We start from the raw sequence: 13,694 nt of genomic DNA on the forward strand, positions 1-13,694 counted from the left end.
GGAAAGGGCGACCAAAATGATTAGGGGGCTGGAGCATATGACCTACAAGGAGAGGCTGAGGGAGTTGGTCTATTTAGACTGCAGAAGAGAAGAGCGAGGGGGGATTTGAGAGCAGCCTTCAACTCCCTAAAGGGAGGTTCCAAAGAGGCTGGCGAGAGGCTGTTCTCAGAGGTGACAGATGGCAGAACAAGGAGCAATGGTCTCAAGTCGCGGTGGGAGAGGTCCAGGTTGGATACTAGGAAAATCTATTTCACTAGGAGGGGGGTGAGGCACTGGGATGGGCTCCCTAGGGAAGCAGTGGAGTCTCCATCCCTAGAGGTGTTTAAGTCTCGGCTTGGCAAAGCCCTGGCTGGTTTGTTTTAATGGGGATTGGTCCTGCCTTGGGCAGGGGGCTGGACTTGACCTTCTGAGGTCTCTTCCAGCTCTATGGTTCTAGGGGTCTCGGCCATTCAGGGGGAGTAAAACACGGGCCGACAGGTAAGTCAAGATTGCCACAGTTTCCCTTCACAAGAATAAGAATCCTCTCCAAAGTGTTGTGTGCCCCGTCCACTCTCCCACTAACACTCGCAGCCTATGACCGAGGATGCCTGACTTGCTCCATTCCTGTCTCACCACATTCTGCTCTTGTCCCAACCTCTGGGACTCCTGGAGACTTCTGTGCCGTAATCACCGACTCTGCACGGACAGCACGGCTCTGGCTTTAAAGCAGACCCCTGCTTCAAGTTCATGGCGTGTTTAGCCCACGTTAGCTGTTCAAGCATCAACTATCAGTGCCCTCCAGAAAGTGCCTGTTCCGCTTCCGTTCTCGCTGTGGCTCGAGAAGGACTGGCCACCAAACTGCCATAAACCAGGGGCTGCTTGTGAAGATCAGCTCCTGAAATGCCTGCGTAGCAGCAGACACAAGGTTCAAGCGGAGGAGGGAACGCATGCCACTGCAGAGGTATATCCTGCATAACTCTGTGGGACAGGAGGGAATGGGGTTGATTAGGTGTCCCTGCACAAATCAACCCCAACGTGGCCCCGGCTCTCAGCCTGCTGCACGGTACCCAGATTTCCCAGCAGGGCTCCCTGTAAGTTGTGTGCTTGGGCGGCTACTCAGGAGAGTCAAATGCCTCCCAGCTGATTTAAAGTGCCCACAGCTAGGGTTTTGTTTCTACTGGTGGTGCACATTCACACATGCCTGGGTGCACCTAGAAAAATTTATCTTGCACATGGATGAGAAAGATTAGAGGGAACATTGTCCCCCAGCACTGTACGTCCTTTACATTAGGCCTTTCACCTCATCCAGGGATTGTAGAAGGGCTGTAGTTAGTGCTCCATGTCCCCTTGACCCGGCAAAGTGTTGCTCTCAGGCTGTTGACTGAAGCGAGGGAGGAGAATGGCCTGCAATGAAGGACTGTTGTGATCTCATTACCAGGGGCAGATGACCATTTTGCGGGGCCCTGGTCACCTTTGATGAACACAGTCAGGGACTGACAGTAGCACTTCAGGGAATCCACACCCAGGATCTTCTAAATAATGAATGGCCATTAACCCAGGCCATGCGGGTAGGTGTCCAAAGCAGAAGGTCGGTCCCCTACCTCCCAACATGGCTCCCCCAGGGTATCCTCTCTGAGCCCTCTGGCACTGAGACATCTCCACTTGCATTGGCGGTTCTTAATGAAAGGACTTTAGGGGCCTGTTCCAGGCTGGATGGAGACACACACATGCCATGTAGACACCCGCACGCAACCAATCACTCTTAGGAGTGGCCAGTCCTTAGCGTCGGGCTGTTTCTCCAATGCTAGATCTCTGTCTACTTCTCAGTGACCACACCGCATGCAGCGGTACAACTGCCTGCAAAAGCATGGAACGGACCATCCCCACCTCTTCAAAGGGCTCTTCTGTAGAAGGTGCACAGCTAAGGAGCACGTGTTTAGGGAAGCAGTACAGTCAGGAAACCTGGGTTCTGTACCCAGCTGTAGAAGGGCGGGGTGGTCCAATGGTCGGAGCAGAAGGGAGCTGGGTGCCAATCCTCTTGGGTGTGCACTCTGGTGTCTGGAGCAGCAGCCAGACGACCAGGACTTCTGAGCTCCACACCATGCTCTGAGAGAGCATGGTCCCGTGCCAATCTACAAAGAGATCAAGCTGGTTCTTATGTTACAGTTACCCACATCGCTTTATGCTACAACCCAGTTATGCACAAAGAATTGTCCGGACCAGGGGCAAGCTGCCTAAAGTCATTTTATGCCTCCATAGCCAGGCCGAGGCCACGGAAGCTTCCACGCCTCTCCTAAGGCTGTTCCTGCATAAGACCCTTTCTCCTTAATATTTCTCACCAGTGGCCCCTGCTTTAGAACCACTGCAGCTCCTGGCCTGGCCAAGCAAACACAGGGGTCAGCACACCAGTTACCACCTGAGCCCTGTCTACACTAGAGCACCCCTGCCCTATCGCACCCACAGCGGTGGCCCGATGGTAAAACTGGAGAACACGCTCCCACAAGCCATCCGATTCTCCAGCCACCCCCCAGGGATGCAGAGCTGGAGCGGGGGACCCTGATCTCCTGCAGAGCTGCCGTCGGATGATAAATGCTTTCGATCGCTGCTGGCCCAGTTCAGAGCTGACCCGGAGGTGAAACGCCGCAGATCTTGTTACCCGCCCCCCCAGCCCTACAGCTCCTGCCGTGGATTGATATACGTGCGCTACGAAGCTCTGATAGTGGAGAGCCAGTGCTGTGGCTCAGGGCAGCTCTGTAGTCAGGAGAGCAACAAGGAGGATTTCTAATTCCTCCCCACCCCCACCTCCAGCCCTTCTCCAATAAATCTTTGCTCTGCCTGGCCTCTGCACCCACGTTTCGCCTGGTCAGAGGATCCGGCATGCTGCGAGCGCATCAATAATTCAAGCCTGCTGTCAGAGCGACCTGCATCCCATCTGATTTAGGGCCCTAGTCAAGTTAAAAGGAGTTAATGCAGCTAAGAGGCCTTTAAACAAGGCGCAAGGAGCAGAAGGAACTAATAAGAGCTCTGCATTCCTCCATGGCCAACGTGTTTCCATTAAGGCTGCCAGGACATTCTGCAGGCAGAGCAGGGACTGGGTTGATAATTATCACCGATGCAGGAGCAGGCAAAACCTGGTTTGTTTCAACCAGCCTGCTAACCCCTGGGCCTGTCCTGCCTTCCTCCCCCGGTCCCTGCCGCAGCCACGATGCCATGCGGCGAGAGTCGGCTTTGCATGCGAATGAAGGCAGATCCCACTGCTGCTTTGCCGTGACGCCCGGAGACAAGCAGCTATAAATAGCACACGCAGCACAAGGCTGCAGTCAGGGGAGGAGGGAGTGTTGCTCTTCTCAAAGGCAGTGGCCAAAGGGGGCTGGTAAACGAAGCCAGGCCGTGGCATCGGGCCACGGAACGTCCCCCCGATGAGGAAGCCCCAGTGCTTCAAAGCTCTGCTCAGAGGAACAGATCGGGACGGGGAGAGAGGGAGAAATCTTCTCTTCCTTCCTGCTCCTTTTCCTCTCTCCCCTACTTCAGCAGCAGCAGCAAAACTGAAGGCCATTGGGGCGGCAGCAGTTTTAATCCACCCATTTGCGACGTCCTCTTCCTTAAAATGGCCCTTTAAATTTTTTTAAGAAAACCTCAGAGGTTGGACACACACACAGAGGGTTTGGATCCTTTGGCTGCTGCATGAACCGCGTCAAGAATCCTGCCAATGTTAATTGTCCTCCATCCTCTCTGCTCCAAGCACGCCTGCACTACTCTATGGCCCGTTACCCCCCAAAAAAGTAGCAGGGATCCAAGCAGACGGGGATTCCCGGGTCTGGGTGGACAGACTGCCCGTGGCAAAGGGTGTCGTGTCCGAGATTTACAATCCTGGCTGCTTGGTGCCGTTCAGAAGTGCCGTCACCTCTCCGGGTTCCTTATTAACTCGTCCCCTCCCCGTTCCAACCGTACCCGACTCTCTCTTGTGTCCAAAGAACTTCTCACTGGGGCCGCAGCCACCGTCTTCCCCTGCGCCCCGCCACAAATGAAGGCGCGTACATCGCCTCCTCCCTCCCCCAGCGATCGTGACGGGGCTGATGACTCACGGGGCGATGCACGCACGAGGCTGTAATGTTTGTAAACCTAAAAAAGCCATGTGCAAGCAGGCAGCGTGATTCGGCCGGGAGCACCAGCTGCCAACTGCAGGAGGAGACGCCGTCTCCAGACAGGGAATGAAGGGGCCCTCCAAATGGGCTAAAAATAGGCACAAACCACCACTACATTTCCCCGCGTTTGCTCAGAGAGTCATGGGCTTGGGAAACCAGTGCAGGAGGAGCCAAGACGGGAGCAAAGAATTCCCTCTCAGCAAATTTCTTCTCTCCGCTCCAGGGAAAGCATTTAAAGGGGAAAAAGTCAGTGCCTCCCCTTTGTCAGATTAACGAAGACACGACAAGTTGCACCATCAGCCACAGCACGCTGACAAGCAGCAACCAGGGGCAGGGTTCAATGGATCTGCAGACCAGCGGTGCTGGTGATTAGGTTACAGATGCACCACGGCCCAGGTTCCCTTTGTGCTAGGAGCTGTACAAACAATGAACTTGCTGAGGTTGACAAACAGCAACTAGTCACCATTGTTGGACACGATTCCATTCACCATTCCACACTCATGCTCACAAGTCGAGGTACACTTAGTGCCCAAATTTTAAGCACATGCATGAAGAGTCCCGGCCTGGCCCATTTCAAACTGAAACAGCATCTCTGTCTTTCTCCACCTGTTGTCTCTTGTCAGTCAGCTCTTTATTTTGTGTTTGGACAGCACCTAGCATGAAGGGGCTTATTGCCCATGACTGTGGCTCCTAGGATCCATGGAGTACAAGCAATAAACAGCAACCTCTCGCTAGGGAGGTACATATACAATTGCCAGACTCAAAAATCAGAAGGGAGCATCACTATTATTCACTGGCACACCCGAGAGCCTGAGTCCAGGACAATCCCACCACGATCATGTCATTTGACCTGTTCTATAACTCACGCCGCAGAATTCCACCTGCATGTGGATCTTCCACTGTAGCAGCTCAGAGCCTAATAAACACAGACATCTCGCCCACTTCCCACCTATGCAAAATGCTGCCGTTTAGGGTGCCGCCCACTGAAAGACCCCTGAATGCGATGAACTGCGTAGAGCTGGCTGCAACTGAGATCCTGCGTAGATGCATCTGATTAAGTGGTTTGTACCCATGAAAGCTTATTCCCAAGTAAATCTGTTAGTCTCTAAGGTGCCACAGGACTCTGGGCTGGTTTTGCCGATACAGACTAACAAGGCTTCCCCTCTGGGACTTGCATAGAGCTTGGTTAATTGAAGGGCCAGGCGCAAGCTCATCCCTGCAAGACTGAATATGCCCACTGTGTTGCCTTCCCCCGCAATGCGTCCAGAACTCTGCACCTCTCAGAGCCAGACAAAAGGCCACTACATACAAACCATCAGATCCAATGCATGGGGCAGTCTCTTAGCTGTCGGTCTAAATAGGAGGCATCAAACTTTCTGAAAGACTTTGCAAACTCCACCGGACACGCCTGGCTTGTGCCATGTGACTGCAGAGAAGCACAGCGCCATGATCTGGGTTGATTTCTTGAAACAAGACCATTCTGGACTGACCCTGAGGGACCAGACTTGCTCCTAAACAAGTCAATGGCAAAACCCTCCAATGGGAGCCAGGGCACATACCAGTCCTTGCAGCCATCTGAATCACTTGATTCATAGTCTAGCTACATCCCCCTTCCCCCTCCCACATCTGTCCCCACTGAAGAAACCCACAGCTAGTTCTTCTCACGATTATTTATTAGTTGTTTGGAGCAGCACCCACAATCTCCTGGCTGCTCTCCAAACATCCAAGAAAGAGCGTTCCATAAGCTGAGCAGACCACAGTCTGCACGGACAACTGCACGTACTGGAGCAGGCACCTGAAAGCCAACAGGAAAAGCAGCGTAGTAATTGACTAGAAATGAGGGGACCCAAGATCCCACTCGTTATGACATCAGCAGCCTGGTCCCTGGGGAAAAGCCATCCAGACACTATTTCATACCTCGCATGCCGCGCTGACTGGAGCCATGAGACTGCAGCAGGCAATTAGAACTATTACGATCAAACGGTCTTTTTCTTTTTTCATGTGGCTGCTTTGGAAATTGAGATCGGCAAGCTGGGAAGTGTTCGCCGCTGCGAGTTCAGAGCGAAGCCACATTTTCAAAGGAACTACGACTACTACAGGGACCTCGCTGAATGGGTCTGCAGAAGGTACACTTTAAAAAAAACAACCCAGAACTGCCATGTTAGATTAAACAAGCAAAACTGCAGCACAATCTCTGCTCAAGACCGCATTCTGAATACCCGTTAGAAAGCCATGCTGACAACACCCCGAGAATCAATAGAGCCAATCTTCTTCCACACAGAACTGGCGTCTCCTACCCATCCTTCTTGGGAATGGGTGAAATGGGGGGAAAGACAATTTTTGAAAGATCCCTTCCTGGTTACAGCATTTCTGATGGAACCAGCTGATCCAATGTGCAGGAAACTTTTCTGCAGCAATGTCTGACTTGGCGGAGTGGGGGAGGGGTCTGTTCTACCATTCATTCCAGCATCAGTAGGGGATACAGCCATGCTGATTAGACTCCGACTTTCCCATATCCAGCCTCTTCACGTCAGATTTCATCCTGGCTTGTATCAGAGCAGAGTGAAAAAGCAGGGCTCTTCCCTAAGAACACGGCATCAGTCAAGTCTCTCCCAGCGAACTCCAAGAACAAACGAGACGAATGTCACAGACAGGGCTGCAGAAACGTTTGTAAGCTCTGGGAGCGAACTGAGGGCATGCAGAAGCAAGGGACCGGCAGGGCAGGGCAGCAGACTGAGTTCTGTGCAAATCGTCCCCTCGCTCCTCTCCTGAGGTGCCTTCGGCCTCACAAAAGGTACCAGTTGCAGCCCGATCCAGATCCTCAGCCCCCGTGTATATAGCTCTGCCCATGCCCTTCCATCCCCTCCCTTCTCAACTATTCTAGTCCCCAGCCACCCCATACAATTCTGCTAATGTAAACGCCCCCCAGTTCCAACCATTCCAGCCCTGGGCCCTCCATCCCAACCCGCCCCGCCCAGCACCCTGTTAGTCCAATGTGGCTCTCCCCTGAGCAAAGACTTACAGTGGCACTGAACTGTGCCAAACCATCAGGGGAGCTGGTTACCCTGGCTGAGCCCTAAAATCATTTCCACCTGTGGATCCGGTCTGGGTGCACACTTCCAGCAGGCAGTGCGGTGCCCCACACATCCACTGACCCACGGAAATCACAACAGGCAAAAGATCAATGCAAACCAACACAAAGAATAACTGGCTACAGGGTACCAGCTCTCGCACATCCAGGCACAGAGTGGAGAATATCAGAGGAGGAAAAAAATCATGGTCACACAAGCCCCTTTTGATTGGCGTTGGATGTCAAATATTACCCCGCCCAGGAATGTGTCTCAGTGCACAGAACTGAATCCTAGCCCATTGGGGGACCCCAGTACCATTGCCCAAGGACTGGTGATTGAGGAGGGAGCCTGTGTCCGGTTAAGGATTTGAATTTGTGGAGAGTAGAAGAGCTCCCCCCCCCACACACACTCCTTTGCATCTCCAACCCCCTTAAGTCCTTTTGGGTATTTGCCTACTTTCCCATCTTCTGCAATCCCGCTGTTACAGTATCTGCCCCAGGTACCTGCCGGTTTGACATTTCACACCGAAAACAAAAGAAAGGAAGAGGTCAGGCAGCAAGCCAGGGCATTTTGTTTCCCACCCTTCCCCCTCTCAATGCAGGTGCCCCCTCTGGCCTGATCTTTCCCTAATTACCTGTGATAAGGAATCCACACTGGTGAGGAAACCAATACACAGCACCAGTGCTAATTAGGTGTTACCAGAGACTTAGCACTCCAGTCAGGGCTTCTTTGTTTACCAAGCTAGCATGACAACAGCTGCTCAACTTGGAGCCCTGATGCAACCCACTGGCTCACCAGGTGGGCAGGAGCCTGAACCTGCAAAGGGTGCATGTACTCAGCCAGGCCAGCCCCTCCGCCAGTGTAAACGGGCACAGCTCCCCTGACATCCACGCTCCTGTGGGATGGGATTTTCCAAAGCAACGTGAGTTAGGAGCTCGAGACCCACTCAAATATCAATGGGCCACAGGCTCCTCTCTCACTTAGACACCTTCAAAAATAAAAATCTCCCCCTCTGTTGGCAAGGATGCAGCACCTGATGTGTGCTCTGGATCAGGACCGGTGAGGACACAGTGGGAGGACTTGAGACCTTGTCTGCTAGGTCGCAGCTGACGGCAGCAAGCAGGTTACTGTCTGATCAGAAATTCCTCCTCCGGGCCCTGGGGACACCTTCCTTAAAACTGCAAAGTATCACTCCAGTAACCAGGCCAGGGGCAGCAGCACGTCCAGCCCCATGTCTCCTTTCTGCACAGAACCACACACTCAGCGTTACAAGCAGGAAAGCCGCCCTAGCCAGCGGCCTGGCTTCCAACAGCTCCGGGTACCTGCACCGATGGGATCTGCCTGAGGGCCAGATACAGATCTTGCGCTGATGTAACAAACTCTGGGTGGACTCCTCGTCGCTAGGCTCTCATTTACCTCAGTGCCACACGGCCACCAGCCCCGAAGAGCAACGGTTTACACGGACATCGGTGAGGACACAAGCTACAGGACACAGTAGGAACATGCTGGAAGCTCCGACTAAGTAACATTTCCTTACCCCCTCTTGACACCACAGTTGAAGGGGCCCTAGAAACACCCAGGCACTACACATCCAGCTCCCCCTTGGCTCCTGGCAGAGGAGTGTGGCTGATACCAAGAAGGCAGCCACAATGGCTCACCCCAGCTGAGACTCTTGCCTGTCATTTCTAAAGCCATGCTTCCTAGCAGCAAGAGCTGTGGAGCATCTCCCCAGGGGAATGGTGGAAACCCCATCACTTGGGCACTGAAAAAAATAGCAGAGACACTGGAAAATACGTAGTGATGGAACCACATTGGCCGAGCTGCTGTAACGCTTCTCTTGAGGCGCTACCTACGCTAATGAGAAGGGTTCTCCTGTTGGGGTGGATAACTCACCTCCCCACCAGACAGCGGCTAGGTCAATGGAAGAAGTTTGTCGACTCTTACAGAGTCTACACAGGGATGTGAGTTGATTTAATGCTCCCCACTCTCAGCTGTGGACTTTTTACCCCCTGGCCAGATGGAGTTGAACCAGCCTCATTTTCTAACATGGACCAAGCCTCAGTCCCTGCAAGGTAACACTCCTGAAACCGCTACGGAAATCAGCTCACTCACCCTCCCCTCCCTTTTCTTCTTAGCCTTCCTCTTCCCCAGGCTCATGTTCCTGGAGCATTAGAGTCGAGGCAAGCTCCAGCGCCGCGTTCCAAACTCTGTCCCCAGAGCAGCACGTGCGAGGAGCTGCTTCTGGGTAGATCTCCACCAGCGTAAAGGACAAGCTCTAAATCTAGAGTAACCCCACTGGTTTCAGCTGGATTGACATCAACGTAACACGGAGTGGAAACCGGCCTTAAACCTCAAATGGCAAACCCTCAGAACCCTTGTCTTCCCCCTCCACTTCGTAATTATGTTTTTCCCCAGAAGCTAAGAAACCAAGTTGTGGTTTTGGGTCACAGCAGCTCAGACAAACTCTCAGGGTCCATCCACCCTGGAGAGGTTGACAGCTGCTGTCATCATGGTTACATCAGGGTGATGTCATGCCTGCTTCAAAGTGGGGGAGTCTAATCTCTTTCATTGGCGGCACTGGCGCTGCGTCCGAGCTCTCAGCAGATCGAGGGGAGAGAGAGAAAAGGCTGCTGCTTTCCCATAAAGACAAGGGGTCAACAGGGATTTTTGCTTCTGCACCATGAGAGGAAAGGAGATACTAAAAGACACTAATTCCTCCGCCCCCCCCCCCCCCCCCCTGCAAAAACATTACAGCTTAAAAAAACCCAGCAAATGCCTAGATGAGGAGACATCCGCAATTCAGGAGGAGTAAAGCTGGAGATGCCTGGGTCTTTAAACACCGCAGCACATCCTTTGCTCTCACTAGCGGTGGGCCAGTTCCCCGCACACACACACACACACACACACACCACCCACCACAGATTCTCTTCCATGCTTTGTCCTGCACCTATAAACAAGAAAAAAAGGTACCTCTGTCGCCAGCACTGGTTCCTGCGTCCCACCTTCTTTATTGTCCTTTACTTCCACCTGCAAGGGGAATTTTTTTTAAAAAAGTCAAAATAAAATGCAGTTCAGGCCAAGCTGGTCCCGGCAACACTAGCTACCTCAGTCCCCCTGCTAGGGTGGGATCGCATGCAGAAAGGGGGCATGCTGTGTGCTATTTAAACACACATTATCCCGTCGAAAATCGCTATCCAATTCCCTCGGACTGGGGAAGGCAACACTTGCATTTAAAGGCCGTTGAAAAGAAAACACAAGGAAGAGCCTGTTTACCTTGTTCTGCTTTTAATTCTCTCTCTTCTCTTGGCTCACCAGCGATCTCCCACCCCCACACAAATATTCCCCCCCCCAGCCCTCGTCAGTTCCAGCGAGAATCCAGCACTACAAGGCAGCCATCTTGCTTCATTCTCCTTTAAGCTCGGTTACAGACACCCTGGTGCATTCAGGGGCTTTTTTTCTTTCTGCCAGACGCTAGAGTCATTATCATACCGCTGAGCTCCAGCTCGCTCCCCCCCCACCCCCAAGAAACAAACACTGTGGACGTGATATGCATGCCCACTCCCCTGCCTGCCTCAGCGAGGGGGCGGGCAAGCCAATCCTCGCCGGCTTTGCCGTGTGTGTGCATATGCGCACGCGTGCGTGGGGAAAGGAGGAAGAGAGGGATGTGGTTTTTCTGCTAGCGACACTCGACCGTATCGACTTCTTTCAGGTCGCACGAAGCACCAGGGAGCTTTTTTGCTCCCTCCCCACCCGCGCTGGCTACACAAGACAGACAGGCAGCTGTCACCGATTTCTAAAGAGTCTGCCTTCGTTATCTGCCCTGGCGAGAGCGAGTGGGCACCTGCTTAAATCAGTTTTACACCTGGCTAACGCCACTGGAGTCACTCCTGATTTACACCGCTGTAAGGGAAACAAGAACCAGCAGGACAGGACAGCCTAGTTCCATCTGAGTTCCTCCCAACAGCCAGAGGCAGTTTAAAGAGAAACTCCAGAAAAGCAATGAGCCTAATTCTGACTTCAGTCACACTAGTGCCGGGCTCTGATTCTGTCCTCACACAGAGTTACTCCAGATTTACAGCAGCACCATCAGGGTGTGTCTAAACTACATGGCTTCAATGGAGCCATGTAGATGAGGCTGATCGGCATAGGGAAATGACGCCGCAATTTAAATAATCGCAGCTTCATTTACATTTAAATGGCTGCCGTGCTCTGCCGACCAGCTGATGATCAGCTGTTTGTCGGAAGATGGGGAGGTCTGGACGCGCCGCAGTCAAGAAGGAAGCCTTTGTCGACCGGCGCAGGTATGCCTCGTGAAACCAGGTTTACCTGCGCCCATCGTCAAAGACTTCTTTGTCGACCACGGCGAATCCAGACTGCCCAGATCTGCCGACAAACAGCTGATCATCAGCTGGTCGGCAGAGCGCGGCAGCCATTTAAATTTAAATGAAGCCGCGATTATTTAAATCGCAGCTTCATTTTCCTCTGCCGATCAGCCTCATCTACATGGCTCCGTCGACAGAGCCATGTAGTTTAGACACACCCTCATTGTCCCCAGCTCTTCTCTACGTCCATCCCAGCAGCAGCCCTACCGCACTTTACAACAGACCCCATTTTACAGGAGCTGGCCTGCTCCCACCTCAGCCCCCCACCAGCCTCAAAAGCACACGGCATGCATAGCAATGGCTCCACGCACTACCCCTCATCCAGTGCAGTGCCTTGTCCAAAGCCACCAGCAGGCCAGGGCAGAGCTGTGATTAAAAGCCACGTCTCTCAAGTCCAAGTCCAACATTCTAACCACCGGGCAACAAGACAGCATCTGCCTCTAGGTCACCAAGAGCAGAGGTTAGAAGGCCTGATCCAGACCTCCCTCTCAAACAAGATATCATCCCGCCCAGCAGAGTGACTGTGGATTTACCCTTGTGCCATCGAGGTGAGAGTTTGTGCCCACAGTTATCTAGGCATTCACACCTGTCTCCGTGTGGTGTATAAACGCCCACAGTGTTTGGCCCTTCTGTCTAGCCATCACCACCCTCAACGCATCCCAGTTCCCTTTGTGTTGCACTTTTTAACTGTGTTGGGGGAGGGAATGAAAAGGTTTTATTGACTGGTTTCCAGAGTGCTGGGAATTTCCACATGAAAATGACAGGTTCCCATGCCCTGAGCGGGAGTAGGACCCAGTGAGCACATGCCCTGGAAGCAGGAGCATCTGTGTTATAAACCCTGCTCGGAACTAGCTACACTTATTTATTTACGTATCATGAGGCCTCGGAGCCCCAGTCATATGCTAGAACCACACTTTCCTCAATGCTGTACAAATGGGCTTGATCTTTGGACAATCTTGCTTCATTTCTCTGCACCCTTCACTTCCCCACAGGCTCCTTGGCATGGGAGGACACAATTGTTATCAGTAAAATGCTGGGTAAACATCTATTCCCTCGCATACACATACCAATGGCAAATATTTCCATCCATAATCCAAACGTTCAAGCCAGGCAAAGGAAGACGACGGCTGCTTGAGGACTCCGTTTGACTTCAGGCTCTTTGCTATGTGCATTCTGACACGGGATGCTGACAAAGGCTACGTCTACATTGGCAAGATTTTGCGCAAATACTCTTTAACGCAAGAGTTTTTGCGTTAGAGTATTTGCGCAAGAGAGTGTCTACACTGGCATGTGCTTTTGTGCAAGAGATGTGCTTTTGCACAAAAGCATCCGTGCCAGTGTAGACGCTCTCTTGCGCAAGAAAGCTCTGATGGCCATTTTAGCCATCGGGCTTTCTTGCACACGAAATTCATGTTGCTTGTCTACACTGGCCTCTTGCGCAAGAACACTTGCGCAAGAAGGCTTATTCCTGAGCGGGAGCGTCATAGTTCTTGCACAAGAAGCCCTGATTTCTTACATTAGAACATCAGTGTTCTTGTGCAAGAACTCGCGGCCAGTGTAGACAGGCAGCAAGTTTTTGCGCGCAAAATCTTGCCGATTTAGACACAGCCCCAGTGTCTCAAGTATTATGCAGCTTTAATTTTTTGAATCTCAACCTCCAATGCCATTACACGGTTTGAGTCTCCCCTGTAACTTCCCATGAGCACGTATGTGCAAGTAGCTAAACATTTAAAAAATGCTTAAACTTGTCATTTTAAGCCGCTGGAAAAATACTGATAATTGAAGAAAATGCTTTCACATACACATTGATACCATCATCAAAATGATGGAAAATAAGACAAATGGAATTCTGCCCAACTACATATCATCCTTCCCCCAGACTTTGCATCTGCAGACCTCCACGGTGGAGCAGTATCATTGCTCCCACTTTACAGATGTGGGAAACTGAGGCACGGAGCCAGGAAGCGACTTGCACAAGGTCACACAATAAATCAGTACCTGAGCCAGGATTAGTACCTTGATTGTCAGCCCACTGCTCTATCCACTAGGCTACGCTGCCTCTCACCAAGGCAGCTGTAGATACAAATGACTACAGACTCCATCCAGACCCCCCCCTT

The 13,694-nt window shown here is 52.2% G+C and overlaps 1 protein-coding gene across 5 annotated transcripts in view; it reads right to left on the reverse strand.

Annotated features, from left to right (window-relative positions):
• The window catches only part of TET3 (tet methylcytosine dioxygenase 3), a 161,074-nt gene that overhangs the window by 109,119 nt on the left and 38,261 nt on the right, over nt 1-13,694 (reverse strand). For 3 of the 5 annotated variants that reach the window (XM_075910902.1, XM_075910904.1, XM_075910911.1), the window contains one exon: nt 10,166-10,222. The exons of 1 other annotated variant lie outside the window; for it this stretch is intronic. In XM_075910902.1, the coding sequence (XP_075767017.1) occupies nt 10,166-10,222 (57 nt within the window). Of the gene's footprint in view, nt 1-10,165; nt 10,223-10,468; nt 10,801-13,694 lie in introns of those variants that run through there. One more of the 5 variants, XM_075910910.1, reaches the window with a different exon arrangement.

Source organism: Pelodiscus sinensis, chromosome 28 (genome assembly GCF_049634645.1).
Source record: "Pelodiscus sinensis isolate JC-2024 chromosome 28, ASM4963464v1, whole genome shotgun sequence".
Classification (NCBI taxonomy): domain Eukaryota; kingdom Metazoa; phylum Chordata; order Testudines; family Trionychidae; genus Pelodiscus; species Pelodiscus sinensis.